Genomic DNA, 14987 nt, shown 5'->3' with positions numbered 1-14987 from the left:
AGTCAGTACATATTGCCCACGTAAAATTTTGTAACGGGGATCCTGCGTTCAGAATAACCTAACACCGAAACCTGTCGGGCTGTTATGCAGTGTTTTGAATATGAAAATAATGGCGCTTTCTTTGTGTTTTTTTATTATGTGGTACTTAGTAGATTATGTCACCTTTGATTGCCGCCGGCTAATCTTTTTCACATAGGTATTAAAAATAAAGGATTAACTTACAGCCATTAAAACTAAAATTCAACCCCAAATCATAAGACAGTCAAGTCACATAAGTACACATTCCACACTAAAACTGGGCTGCTAAGCAAGAGGTCACGGAATTTAAACCTAGACTTTAACTTCACCCATACTGTGAACCAACCCACTCGTGGTCCCGACATCTTAGATTTAGTACTGACAACCAACCCTGAAACAGTTCAGCAAATGACATACTTGAATGGTTTTAGCGACCATAATCTACTCCAATTAACCCTTAATATTCCGTTACCATGTGCGGGTATAGTAAAAAAACAATTCGAAACTATAACAATGGTGACTATACTACCATTAATGCTGACCTAGATTTTTTTTTCAACAATGCATTTCTCCCTTCCTTTTACAGTAGAAAGGTCGAGGAAAACTGGGTACTATTTCGAGACAAATTAGGGATTAGTAAACCAGTACATCCCATTAATCAAAATATCCAATGATAAATCGAACCTATGGTTCACCTGTTTCCTTCGGCGTCTTCGAAACAAAAAGAAGCGCTTATACACCAGTGCTAAACGATTTGACACCACATCGGCTTGGGAAAAATACAATCAGTGTTTAAAAAACAACCCCGCTTTATCCGCTGCTAAAGATATTTTTCACATGACCGTCCATCTCTTCTCAAATGCAACCCAAAAAGTTCTGGCAAATTATATCTCCGAACCGCGACACTAATCACATTTTTTTTTAAATGATAGCGACCACGTGCCCCTTGAAGACAATGAGTGCCCTTCATGCTTCAACACATATTTTTTATCTATGTTTAGTACTGAAGATCACCCCACCCTACCTGATGTTCCCGATTTAGACTATCAGTACATGACGCCCATCGACATTACTATCGACGGCATTGTATCTATTATAAACAATATTAAGTTATCTAATTCTTGTGGCGTCGATGAGATTAATTCCAAAATACTAAAGAACATCGTTATGACTTCTAGCAAAATACTGTCACATTCTCAAACAGTCACAAACTTCAGGAGCGCTCCCGTCAGATTGGAAGACTGCGAAAGTAGTTCCCATATTCAAAAACGGTGACAGATACTCACCAGATAACTACCGACCAATTTCGTTCGCGTGTATTTGTTGTAAAATGCTCGAGCATATAATTGCTTCTCACATATACAACCATCTGGAATCAAACAATGTTTTTTTTCACTATTCAGCACGGGTTCAGGAAGGGTTTGTCATGTGAGACACAGCTTTTAGAATTCACGACTGACCTGCATTGAGACATGGACCATAATGTACAGATTGATAGCCTATTCCTTGACTTTTCCAAGGCGTTTGATCGCGTAGCCCATTGCCGCCTGATTTCAAAGTTAAACGCACTAAGATTCGATTCACTGACACTAACTTGGCTCCGGAACTTTCTTTCTAATCGCCGACAGTTTACAATCGTTAACAATCTTTCTTCGCCCCTTTCCTATGTCACTTCCGGCGTGCCACAAGGTAGCGTTCTTGGGCCGCTACTATTCTTAATATGCATTAACGATCTTCCTAATAACTTAGCATCCCGAGTGCGAATATTCGCAGATGACTGCATTATTTACCGCCCTATAACCAGCCCCGATGACCGCCTCATTCTTCAAAGCGACCTTCATCTCATATTGGATTGGTGTAGCACTTGGTTAATGACTCTTAATTCGTCTAAATGCATAGTAATGTCTTTCACTCGTAAACACTCAATCTCTTTCGAATATAACGTAAGTAATAAGCCAATTTCTACAGCTACTTCCTACAAATACTTAGGCATTAATCTCGCACCAAGCCTTTCCTGGGCCCATCACATTACTATATGTGCTAATGCTTAAAATCACTGGGGTACTTACGCCGAAACCTACGTAATTCTCCCTCTAACATCCGTAAGCTAGCTTATCAGACGTTTGTCCCCCCCCCCCCCCCAAGCTCGAATTTGCCTCTCCAATCTGGTTACCCCATCATAACAAGCTAATCAAATTATTGGAATCAATTCAGAATAGGGCCGCGAGGTTTATCTCGCGTAACTACACCTACAATTCAAGCATCTCACTAATAAAACTTGATATTTCACTTCAGCCACTAAGTACTCGACGTGATTTTGCACTCATATCATTATTTCAAAAGTACGTTCATGCGGATAGGAAATCTTCTTTACGGCTTGAAGTCGCACCTTTCACATCTCGCAGATTATATAATCACCTCAGCTTCACACGCATCTACGGGAACACACATGCATTCTTCTGGTCGGCGCTTCCTCGTGCCATTCGACTGTGGAACGCTCTTCCTGATTTCATCGTCTCCGAACCTAATCCCGATAAATTGCGCGAGCTCATCAATTCATATTCCACCGCCTGACTTCAATAAAGTGCACGATGCTTTTTCTTCTTTTTCCAGTTATGTGCTCTCTTGTTTATGAGCTCATCATTTCGCTTATTATTCTTGTATTTTTGTAGTATTGTTTAGTATTTGTATTGGAGTGGCTACATTTTTTTTTCATTCTTTATTGAAGGAACTGTATCGTTTGTCTTTTTCTAATATGTACAATGCGGACCCTGTTATTTTGTACAATGCTTTAATACTTGCATAAGATGTGTATACATTTTTCCACTGTCTATTAATAATGTATGTCTATTATGTTTTGCTATATGCCCTATATACTCTTTTAATCCTACTGTAACGCCCCCCTTACCCAATGCCTCATATGAGGCCTGCAAGGACATTTTTAAATAAATAAATCGGGTCACTGTCACGGCGCCCGCATTTCGATGGGGGCGAAATGCGAAAGCACCTGTGTACTTCAATTAAGGTGCACGTTAAAGAACCCCAGGTGGTCGAAATTTCTAGTCCCCCAAACGGTGTGCCTCGATAATCGGATTGTGGTTTTGGCACGTAAAACCTCATAATTTAATTTTTAACACTAAAACTGGAAGTCAACTCGAAATCATGAAGACCAGCCACATATACAAGTAAACTAATGTTATACTAAAAATGAGCGAACTCAAACACAGCAACACAAAGTACAGTCACATAGGTGCACTAAAGTAAACAGTCAGGTCATATAACTACACTAAAATCGGGGCGCATAAGAAAGAGCGGATTAGGCTGAAATGAAGGTACATGAATCCAGGCACTGAATTGTCCCAAGTCGGGTAAAAAAGATCCCATAGAATGAGCTTATCGCATTTCAACACTCTGCTCAATAGTTTCCGAGAATCTTTGCATTGCTTCTTTGCATTGAGTGTGTTGGCCAAGCACCTATAAGGTCTTCCTGAGGCTGGAGGGCCTGCGGTCTAATTCCGCTAAATCGCTTGCTAAGCGTTGTCTGCGTCTGTCGTGTCGCGGATGTCCTACCAGTAGATACATGTACATCCTTGTCCGCGTGGCCCCTTCGCAATTTTAATTTCCCACCGGTAAAATTTTATTTCAGTTAAGACACTAAATAAACAGCAATATTAAAGGGCCATGTGAGAAAAATGAAAAGGCAGCCCGAGCCAAGACGCGACTTATGGCACGGAGGTTCCGGGGATGAACCCTGTATGCATAACCTGTTTTCTTCGTTTGTAGGGTAGCAAACCGGAAAGTGATATCTGGTTAACCTCCCTGCCTTTCCTCTTTATCTCTTTCTCCCTGTTTAATCTCATTTTTGAATGCGCACGAATAGTTTATCGGTGTTTAAAAGCATCTAATATTCAAAACTAGCGTCTGGTAAGCGAATCGGAAGGAGATAGAATGATAATTAAATGTCGTCACGGAGGTGCTACTCGAAATAGATGTGTAGCGTTCAAAACAACGCTCGTCCATCCCAGAAAGGCGACTGCTTGACCAGTCAGGCCACGCCACCCCGTCTGCTCTGCGTGGCTTACAAGCGCCGCGGCAGGGTGAAAAACTCTGTCGAGGAAGTCGCTCCACCAGCGAGCTACGGATGACTCTTTCCCTGTCGCTCTGTTGCGTACGTGTAAATAATTATCTTCTTCATTCTATCACCTCTTCTGTTGGGCTCTCCCTATTCACGCCTCACCTGCCAGGTTGATTTTTTGAGGCGTATTGTGAGGGCAAACGCCGCCTGCGCAAAACACTTCGCCCGAGGCACACGTCTACCTTGGGTGAAGAACGAATCCGACGAAACGCGATGCTTGCGCTCCAGCTGATCTGAAAAAGAAGCACATTCACGTTGTGATTACCATGTCCTTTTTTTTTTTTTTTGTTGCGAAGCTTTATTTGGTTAGCTTCCAGTAGGTCGATGTCCGTAGACCAAAAACCGTGGGGCGATTTCGAAGATAGTGCAATACCGGGCCGACCCACGGGGGAGGTGAAGGATGCTTCAAGCACTCCGCCAACTTACAAAAATAAGTTTAATATCTTGAGTCCAAATACAACCCGTATCGCATGTTAAGCTGATCAGAACAGATATACACGTTGACCCGCGTCAGCCATATTTAGTTTGCGCCGCCCTCTCTTTGTCGGCATTCCAAGCGCTTGCGTTTCTCCTTTCCTCTTCCGAAGACTGGGTCGCACGGCAACCAGATTCCACCAGAAGAATTTACGCTTTGCTGTCCTTTGCGAAGGAGGCAGGCATCCTTCCTTTCACCTGATCCCTTACCTCTATCTTAGGCCACGGGCCATCCCTTCTAACAAGTTTCAATCCTCTCCTTCCGCTCTCCCCTGGTGGCGCTTTCGTCGTGACCTCACGCGTGTCTAGTTTCCTCCGGCTGCTCAGGCCGGCGGTCCCGCCATCCACGCGAATGTGTATAAAGATCACGTTAAATGAGTCCGTACTTAGGTTCAAAATTGTGTCTCCTCTGTGTGGTATGCTAAGCAGCTTCGCTGGTCATGCACCTTCGCAGAGTGGAATGGTCGATGATTTTCTTTCTTTAGTTCGCCAGGGCCATTTCTAGCATCCATTGTGTCGAAGAAGGTCACCTCTGTTGACATCCTCGGTGCTATTAGTGGTGGCGTAGCCAAGGTAGATGTACTGGTAGCGAAGGCTCCATAGACGCCCATTGGTCCAAAAAATGGCGGCTCGTGGGCACTCCAGCGTTGCCAGCCGCTGGATTTCCAGCCCTGGATTTTGGGGGGCAAACTACGCAAACGTGACGTAGAATGACGTCACGCATACGTATGCTTTTGGCGCGAATTATAAAGCGGTCTTTCTGTAGAATCCGCGTTTTCGAGCCCGTACCTCTCGAAGGTTGCTGCCTTTCAGCGCGCCCCAACCTTTGCCAGTCAAATGTGCTCGAGTTCCTGCTAGTTATGGCCTTGTTAAGGTGCAATTGGGAACGCAATGAAAGTGACTGGTAAAGGAGGGGCAGCATAGAAAGGCAGCAACACTTCCAGACACTGGCGAAGCATGCATGATTCGTAGTGCAAATACTGGTGCTAGTACTTTTGAGAGCTTTTGAGTACAGCAAGGTATGATGCACAAAGCACTGGCTCAAGTGCACAGTTCGCAATAGAGTGTACGGCAAGTATGGTTTTCATAGTTTCATATTCATTGTTTATTGCAGCAACCAAACAAATACAGTCACAAAGCACACCCTTGGCACACAAACAAAAAATACATGTCACAGGCAGCACAAGCAGTATTGTTTAAGTTGGCTAATCATCTCAATAGTCACAGTGCAGATAGGAAAAAGCCCTGAAGTGCCACGAACGTTGTCAGTTAGGAAATTGAAAAGTATAGAAAACAATGCTACGACAGCTTCAATTGAAGCAAACATAACATGACATAAGTAGGCGCATCAACACAGACCATAGAGCACACTGGGATTATTCTTCACATTTAATTTCTTCAGCTGAAAGAATATAGCAGGTGCGTTTACATCTGCAAGGCAATGTTAAAGCCAGCTTTAGCACCCTCAAACGTGCTCAACGTAGGAGCAAATACCATACATTGAGCCGGCGTACCATCTCCAGAGTACTTCTAGTCGTTAGCCGGATCAATTTGAAGTAATTTTACGTCAACAAAAGTACACATGAAGTACAGCGTACAGTGAAGTGCAAGGACATTCGCGGGGCAGTAAAGCATGTAATCAGTGTACTGTACGCTACAATATAGCCAGATAAAAGTCCAGCGGGAATCGGTGTAGCGTGGCACCAATGGTACTATCCACGCTGTCGCAGTGTACCACGGAGCATCGTTTCTTCACATGCCGCAAGCTCATCTTGAAATGAAGCGCTAAGCGCTTCAAAAGAAGAGCGCGAAGCGTGCAAAGACGGAAAAAGACTTCGCACTGGCCGCACGCCGAAGGAAACGACAAAACCCAGAAAACTGCCGCAGCGGTGCAGCGGGCTGCAAATCTTACCGAACGGTGACAAAGAAGCGACGTGCAAGGACGACGAAAACTTCGCAAAAGGAGCATTTTGAGACCGGCGAGCTAAATTTATACGCTTTACCAGGCGCGCCATCGCAGACAGCTGGCGATAAGAAATCGCTTCGTAAGCTCCCGCCACTGTGGCCGGGTTAGCCGGGTATCGAAACAAGGCCTGCAAAGACGCGCTGTAATGCACCGCACACTCATGAATAGGGGGCAGGTCAAGAGTGTTGCAAAAATACAAAATTTGCCAGGTTTTAATAAAATGACTTACCTCTTTCATAAAACAAGGTGCTAATATATTTTTTCTTGTCTATTGGCAGATTACATTCCAATTTTGTAGCTTTATCATTTCTTTATATGAGTGTTTTGCCCCCCATCCTCTGGTTGTGCTGCAGTCGCGCTAAACCACTTTTCGGCCCAGCCTTCGCCACCACTTTAAATCCGCCTTGGCGTAGCGATGAAACCACGTGACATTGTTTGCTACCGAAACATTGGGGGCGCCACTTTTAGTTAGAGGCTCGTTGCAACTCTTCACCGGCAACGCGCGAGTGGCAGGGGTCGACGAGTATTGCGCGTGTTGAGCGGTGGCGAAGTTGACGGCAGAGCTTTCCGACCGGCAAAACGAGGCAGTTTCCAAGACAGAGGGTTGTAGAGAGCCTGGTGAAGGGGAGGCTGAAACTGTACGGAAGTGCGCCTTGCTGTGCGGCTGCGAATTACCCTACGAAAGCGTGCCTGAGCATACGGTGTGCCCTTCCAGATGGCAAATCGGATCAGGTGCATCCTTGTAATTTTTTTTATCGCGCGCGTGTCGACCGCACGGCATGCCTGCGGACTTGTGGCGATGAGGGGTGGCCGGATGGGCGGCACCGTATGTGCCGACGTGCAATGCGATTTCCAGTTTTTGTGCCTTCTGCTTCGCTGTATGCCTTCAGGAGTGCCCCTCGCCTCTACAAGGCCGCTGACACGCCGTGCGGTCTACGCAACGCAATATTATTAAAGTACAACGTTGAAACAAGTTTAGCACTACTGACTTTCCGAATCATTGCGTGCTATGGTACGGTAATAATCTGCCTTGTAACGGCTCCGTTTCGTATTACGGAAACGCTTACCGTACGAGCAGGTTCGTTCCTGCTTTTTTTTTTCGTACGGTAAGACGGCATGACTAAATGTATTTGCTGTCTTCTATTAGTGGGCCGTGCGGTAAGGAACAGTGGCACCACTCCGTGAACTGGATTGAGCTAGCGGTGCCATGCATCTGTGCGACCAAAACGGAACTATCGTATCACCCTCGCCTCCCGGGAGGGTGAATCACACCGCACCCATCTCGCAGAGACCGGCGGTTCGTTCGGGCCGATGCCGCGAGGGGGCGTGCCCGCCCCTCCCCCTCGCCTTCCTTCCGTCGGATAACCAGTATCGACCTCAGTGCTCCACATTTATCAGCACGCGCGCCGCAATCTCGCCCGCTGTAGTCAGGAATGTTATCGATGCCCTCTCGTCGATAAGTTCCGGATCGCGCCGGTCGCAGTGTTCCGCAGCAGCCTGTTTTATTTGTATTTTTCGCTGCCTGCTCCATTGTCTTAGGCGAGCCCGCTCGCTGTTGAAGCAGTCGACGCGAAGCCGAGCTCGGCGCCTGTTGTCCAGTGCTTCTTTTCCTCTTGACTGCGAGACGCGCGAAAAATCTTTGCAAGAGCCGGCGTTCCTGATCCATGCTCCATTGCCCCGTCTTCCAGGACGAAGCCAATGATTGCTGCGCTACGCTTTCTTCTATGGCATCTGGAGTACACGTAGACCAGGCCTTGGCCCAGATCAAGCGTAAGTCGTTCTTATCCGGAAAGCCCGCGGGCTTTCCCGTTTTGCATGCCGTCGCATATGCATGCCCAGCGATCACGCGCCAAGAAAGTTCGCCATGTTCGCGGGGCGGAGTTGAACTTAATCCTCTTCCCCATAAGCAAAGATTCCGGGTGCCAACAGCACTAAATTAACGAGTACAAGTGCCAACCAATAGGCTTCTTCTTTTTTTTTCTTCGTCCAGATAGCGTGCCGTGCAACTGAAAAGAGCATGCTTAGTAACTCCCGTATTTAGAAATGCATCTTAACTTGAAGCAAATGTTTGACTTCCTATAAACGGCGCATGGTGCGAACGCCCCAAAACGCTCATTGCATTTCCTTTGGTGCGTTTACCACAGGGGTAATTTAAATCAAGTCCAGCGTGGGCTTGAAGATGCATTTCTGAATACGGAGGTTAGAATCCATTGCAAGTACGCATTTACGTAAACAAACGCAGCTGTCAATAAAGCGTGAATTTCGCCTAAAGTGCTCACTAAAGAAGTTTCAAGGAACCGTCATCGGGAACAGTCATTTACGGCGCGGAGGGTCCACATCGCGCTTTCTCACGCAAGTCGGTGCTTTCTGAACACACTATAGGCGCTAATATCCGTGCCTGCATTTGGCTCAAGCTTGCCCCTGGTACGCAAAGTTAGCACAGGCCGCCGTACGATGTGCCTTAGACGGAACCGTGTTGTTTGATAAGGTCCGAGTGCAGACGCATAGCGTAAAGTACGGCGCATCATTATTTTGCCCGTTCGGAGTTTCTTCGCACTCATTGGTGCCGATTTTGTTTAGGGTATGTAGAAAATTCACACGCCGCAGTTAAGTGTAAGCGTTCAAACGTATGTGACGCGTAAAAGTGTGCAACGGCAATGTCGCAGAATGTTAAGCACGTTCGCGGTTTTCGCTGTTTAATGAAAGGATTCTTGCATTGAGTGCTTTTGTTCCTTTTATATCGAAATCGCGTCTAGGTCATTTACTAAGACACTGCTTGTCATAGTAAATCAAGGGGGAAAAAAGCTGCAGTGATTCAATGTGTTGACGCAGCGGCGAGGCTTAATGTTTATCTATAGTTGATTCCATTTCATCCGCGTTATTTCGGGTCTTAAGCACCGAATAACGCTTCACTGCTTTCCTTCTTGGTTCTATCTTTCTGGCTTTGTTTCTGTCAGCCAAAGATGGCCAACGCGATATCTGCGAACCAGAGCGTGTGCTCGAAAGCTATAGCTGGGGACTCCGCACTCGGGTCTACCGCAGAACAATTGTCTCGCTTATCGGGCATGCATGCATGCATGTGACGCGCACCGCTGCGTTGTCAGGAAGCGATTTCCCCGAAATTTAGCCGAGGGCGTATGCACCAATCGCCTTGTGTGCGAGAGAGAGAAGACGGGAAAGCTGGGGGGGCCTCTTGCGAGCTCTGCAGGTTAAGCTTCGCGAAAGCTTTTTTTCGATAAGTGCAATCTTGCTTCCATGCGCGTATATATCTGTTCGATGCTCTGAATGAGCCTAATCTCTTGCATTGTCGCTGTACGAGCGTTTGGTCGTATACGAATGGCTCCCGTCCTCTGACGCCTTTCTGAATGACGCCCAGTGGCTTCAAGCTCGCTTATTCTGTAGATAATCTTATCACATACCTTCGGGGCGGTGACTAATAGAGCACCTAGCCTGCTTGACTTAATCGAGTATGCTTGGATGGATGGATGGATGGATGTTACGAGCGTCCCCTTTGGAACGGGGCGGCAGGTTGCGCCACCAAGCTCTTGCTGTTATACTGCTTAATAAATAATAGGTTTAAAAAAAGGGAAGAGAAGGAACTTGTACTTTAGAAATTGCGCCACCTGGTGCGTATTTCTTGCAGTAAATTTGTGAAGAGCTAACACAAATTGGTTCCGTATATCTCGCGTGAACTAGGACTGTGCAAGTGTAGTTGAGAAATTTAGTTAATATTTTCGGTGATCGCCGAAACGTGCGCGGTATCCACTAATTGTCAAACTAACTTTTCGATCAGTGAGTTTCAGAGCGCGTGTTCTCAAAAGGCCCCCTCGGGCGTTCAAAGCAGCTATACGTGGACACGCATTTTGAGGGAGCATATCTGGTAGCTGGTGGCGCTGCTTCTCCGGGTGCAAGTATATAGCGGGCATGTGGTGAACGCCAGCCTGCTTCTTTTCTTCAAACGACTGCCCTAACTCTTTTACTGAAGTTGACTACAATAAGCCTCGCTGTTCCGGCAGTTCACGCTCGTCGTACTCCTGGCGACCATCGTGATCGGTGCTTCTGCTCGGTGGTCTTCAGAAACTATCTTATGTATTTATTACTGCCAGCCTGGGTGCCAAGTCTTAAGCAGGAGTGGACATAATTTTTCGCTGACAATACTTGCAACATCTAACGTCAAAAAGACAGTGACATCATAGAAAAATAACAGAAGACTGCATCATCTACAATGAAATGCACCATTATGCAATCAATACAATCGCAAAATATATTATTATTTATATTATAATTGATATTATTATTCCGTTTAAGCACGCGATATTGGGTAACTGTGTGTCGTGAGGAAGCGACGAAGGCGCTCGGAATGGTTCCCCGCGCGACGTTCTCGAATCAATGCATTGCAGTCAGCGTTGGTCTTCCCTTCAATGCACGTGCTTCGTCCAGGCCGCGAGGCTCTCCCCGTTGCCCTTGAGCGGAGGGCAGTCGGTTGCGTGACGTGAGCGCGCGGTAGGCGCAGCCGCCACGATAAGCGCCGAACCTTCGAGCGCGCGAGCCTTCGCCCATCCCCGGAAGCTGGTCGGGCCGTCAGCGTGCGGGCCTTTCGCCGAGCGCCGATAGCGGGATCGGTGCCGTGTGCAACGTCCCCGCGGGATTTCGGGAGCACGCGACCGCGCAAGTGGAAGCAAAAAGCCGGGAGGAGGGCTCCTTTGCGACCTTATCGGGTCGCGTGTTTGCCCGCGACCACATATCTCAACGCGCACCCCGTCAGCGTGAACAGCGCAAGTGCGTGGGTCGCAGCATTACACGACGCGGAGGGCTTTTTTACCCCGCATAGCTAAAGGGGAACGGAGACCTACGTAAGACCTGCCCTTGGTGCTAAATGTGCCCCTACAGCCACTTAAACTTTACGGAGCGCGGCAAAGCCACACGTGGTGCTCCCTCGAGCGGGCAGGTGCGGGACGAAGCAATTGCGCCTGCTCGTGCGAACTGTCCGCCCCCTGTCGCCATGCGGCGTTCTGTTGTCGAGCACGACGTCGTGGGTTCGACTCCCGGTCGCAACAGCTGCGTTTCTATGGGGGGCGGAGGCCCTCCGCTCGGACCGCTCTAATCAGGCGTTTTGCGCACCTGCGTTGCCTTGGGACGTTGGGCCCATGAATCAATGACCCATCATTCGTGCGACGAGCGTGCGATACTTTACAAAGCTGCGCCAGTGCACGATGAGATTCGTTTTTATAGAAAAACATTTTTCCGACGCACAAGTGTCGTCGCGCGCGAGCCAGCTCTAACTGAACCGAATCAAAATCCTGCACTTTTATTTCGCAGTGATTTTGAATTAAACGCTTAACTCTGAAAGGCTATCGCCAAACAAGTGATTGCGATGTCGGTGAGGAGAACGTTGCACTGCGAAGTCCCACACACGTGAAACTAGATATGTGAGGCTTAATTTTGAGGCAGCCAAGTTGAAGAAATCATCTCTGTATGTTGCTACTAATGAACTCTCGTTTTAAGATTGACGCCGATTCCTCTCCCCGCCCTCTTGAATTGATAAATAAGCGCAACCCCACAAAAAAAAGTTAAGTGGCACACGCTTGTGATGCGACAAATTTGACCTTTAAGAATGCTGAACAAAACCTGTATTGTATGCGAGATTAAAAAATATATGTATATATATATATTCGATGCTTTAAACTATCTGCAACACATCCTTGTTATACGTCCTTGCGCTTGTCTTTCCTCAAATTTTCTGCGCCGGTTTACTTTTTGCTACTAGCCTTTCTCCTTTGTCATCTCAAACTTTTTCCTCCCCTTCTGAGCAACTGAGGCCATAGAATCGGTAGTAGCGGCAACGCTGCCCTCGCACGCCCCACAGTTCGCATCACGTGGCGCCGTCGCACGAACGTGGGAAAGAAAATGCAAGCGATAAGCTGCCAGTCACACTTGCACTCGCTGCACACCGCACACGCGCCATATCATATTCACATGGCGCGCCTTGTTTGTAAAACCAACTTCTCTTGACCTCCTCTACCCAAGAAAACAAGATAAAAGGCCAGTGATGACGCTTCAAAAGCGCGTGGTTCTTGGGGAAACAGGAAAAGCGTGACTAAACTGCATCGCCGGGCTTCTGCAGTCATCTCTGTTGATTAGAACGCGCTAACGCGGCACAAACAGGTCCCACACGAGCCGATTGGGAAGCAAACATCGCCGTAGCCTTAACCCTGCACGTTGTCGTTTCTGCTGGCGCACTCGAGTGTAACACTGCAACGAAGCGACGAGCGATGCGTAGGTGTTCGCTTCCCCTTCGTACTCGCTACACTAATATAGCGTGAAGAATCAGTTTCTGCCCGACAGTAACTCGTACATCTTGCGAGTCGGTTTGTAATACTCCGTTGCGATGTATACGCGACAGTTGCTTGCTGTAATCGCACACACCAACAAACTGGTTTTGGTCACAGTGCGTAACAATCTGCTCGACATTCGAAGGCATATATAGTGCTCACTTGCTAAGTAATCTCGCACTTCTGGACAGTTACATAACATCAGGTTATTTCTAAACCTTAAAAGCCCTGGTCTGCCTTCAGCCGTTTTTATAGGTGCTAAAAACATGTGCCAGTCCAACGTAGATACTCAAATATTTTATCAGTCAACTATGACTTGGCATATGGCGTTAATTTGACAAATTTAAGAGTAAATTTAAGAGCGTAGTTTTCTTTTTTTTCTTCGCGGGTTCTTATTTTTCGCTTTATTCCTTTAGACCAGGCGAGCACATTTTCCTTTCTCAGTGAGTCGTTTGTTTTTCTTCACGCTGCTTCGAAATTGTGATTTCATAGAAGAAAAAAGAGAAAACGCTTGCCCATAGCGCTACTTTTCGTTCATAATCATTCTTTCTTTTTTTTCCGCACAGAGTGCATTCAAGAGCTATGTGAAGAGTTCAGGGCGAATAACGAACCAGTAACCGACGACAGCACCACGCTGCACAAGTTCTGCTCTGAACTCGAACAGATTCTGCAGCATGGCCAGACAGGTACGCCTCTCGTAACCTCTGAATAACGCATCTGTATTCGCACTGTAAGCCGTTTTACACCCTTCAGTCCTTAAGGGTGCGAATCGCTGTATAACTTACGCCTTTACTACCCTAAAGGGTGTAAGGTTGCGAGTTAGGGGGGCGAGTCTGTTTGGCGCAGCTTTTCTTTACATATTTTCCACCTTCGCGTTCGCTCACCGCTTTTTCTCGTCCCTTCTGTCTATACAGACAGGGCCCTCGTTCTCAACGTCTCCAAGGGCTACTGGGGCTACTTCTGCCGCTGCCTCCTCAGCGAAAAGAACTTGAAGGGCTACAGCGCGCTCAAGTACGCCAAGTCTCTATCCGAGGTAGGTGTGCCAAGGATGTTCGTCTGAAGTGCGCGTAGCCCTCTAACCCAGAATTTTCCTATACTGTTACAGCGATCTGCTCGAAAAGTCTCAATGAAATTCCTTTAGTTATAGATATTTTATCTATAAACATTTAGTATGCTTTTAATTACTATTGGATTGACGTTTGTCTAACCGCACAAATCGTGGAACTTGCTGCTGTTGCAATTTTTCGTTATCGACTCTTTAAGCGCTTTATTGCCGGAACACTTTTTTTCCCTGTATCATCCTCTCTTTTTCCTGTTATGATTCTTTAATTACTGAACAATAGGGCTTCAAGAAGCCGGCGACACAATAGTTCCCAACATTTCCAGTGTCTTCCAAATAACCAATTCCATGTCGTCATCCGTGCTATCGTAGTATCAGGACGTGGTTGACTATAGTGGCTTTGGCAGCGACGTATTATGGCCTCGCATTTAGCATGTTGTTGTAGAAAAGGCTCATGCTCTGTAACATCGTACTAAAACTAAAAGAACAAGGCTGCTTCAGTGATAGCCTCACTCCAGCGCGTATGCCGAGCAGTCGCACGTCGCGGCGAGAGCTCTGCATACATTGGTTCAACATACTGTCGCTAGATGTCGCCGCCAGGGCTGCTTTTTCGGCTTACTCCGCACCACGGTAATACGGTAACGCTAACCCGTACCACGTTTACCCAAAACTACCCTGTCGCTTGCCACTGGGGAGTCTGACAGTGCTTGCTTCTGACGCAGCTCAAGACTCACTTGGGAAGAGGACGTGCGGTGATTCGCTACTGCCTTGTGCACCAGTGCCTCGCTGATACGTTGCAGACATGCACGGTCGATGAGAAGTCGACAAGGTGAGCTGGCACAGTACAGTCTAATCACGAGGGTTCGGGGAAAATCCCCAGTCGAGCGATCCAGACGACGACAGATGTCCGCGGGGAAAGAGTGCCTTCCGTCAAAAATGGTCCAACCAATCGAGTCTCATGAAAGTAGAAATTAACCTAATCCCGTAATTATCGAAGTAATG

General features: G+C 47.0%; 1 protein-coding gene and 1 pseudogene across 2 annotated transcripts in view; one reads left to right on the top strand and one right to left on the bottom strand.

Moving 5' to 3' along the window:
- Positions 1-14987, top strand: part of LOC126530298 (uncharacterized) — a 46650-nt gene that overhangs the window by 14663 nt on the left and 17000 nt on the right. The window contains exons 2-5 of one of the 2 annotated variants that reach the window (XM_050177614.3): positions 8282-8363; positions 13492-13611; positions 13840-13958; positions 14708-14814. In XM_050177614.3, the coding sequence (XP_050033571.2) occupies positions 8318-8363; positions 13492-13611; positions 13840-13958; positions 14708-14814 (392 nt within the window). In that variant the 5' untranslated portion in view covers positions 8282-8317. Of the gene's footprint in view, positions 1-8002; positions 8364-13491; positions 13612-13839; positions 13959-14707; positions 14815-14987 lie in introns of those variants that run through there. The other variant, XM_050177612.3, reaches the window with a different exon arrangement.
- LOC126530375 (U2 spliceosomal RNA) lies at positions 4493-4671 on the bottom strand (annotated as a pseudogene).

Source organism: Dermacentor andersoni, chromosome 5, assembly GCF_023375885.2.
Source record: "Dermacentor andersoni chromosome 5, qqDerAnde1_hic_scaffold, whole genome shotgun sequence".
In the NCBI taxonomy this organism is placed as follows: Eukaryota; Metazoa; Arthropoda; class Arachnida; order Ixodida; family Ixodidae; genus Dermacentor; species Dermacentor andersoni.
The sequence above is the reverse complement of the archived record's forward strand: the minus strand, read 5'-3'. Positions and strand labels throughout refer to the sequence as shown.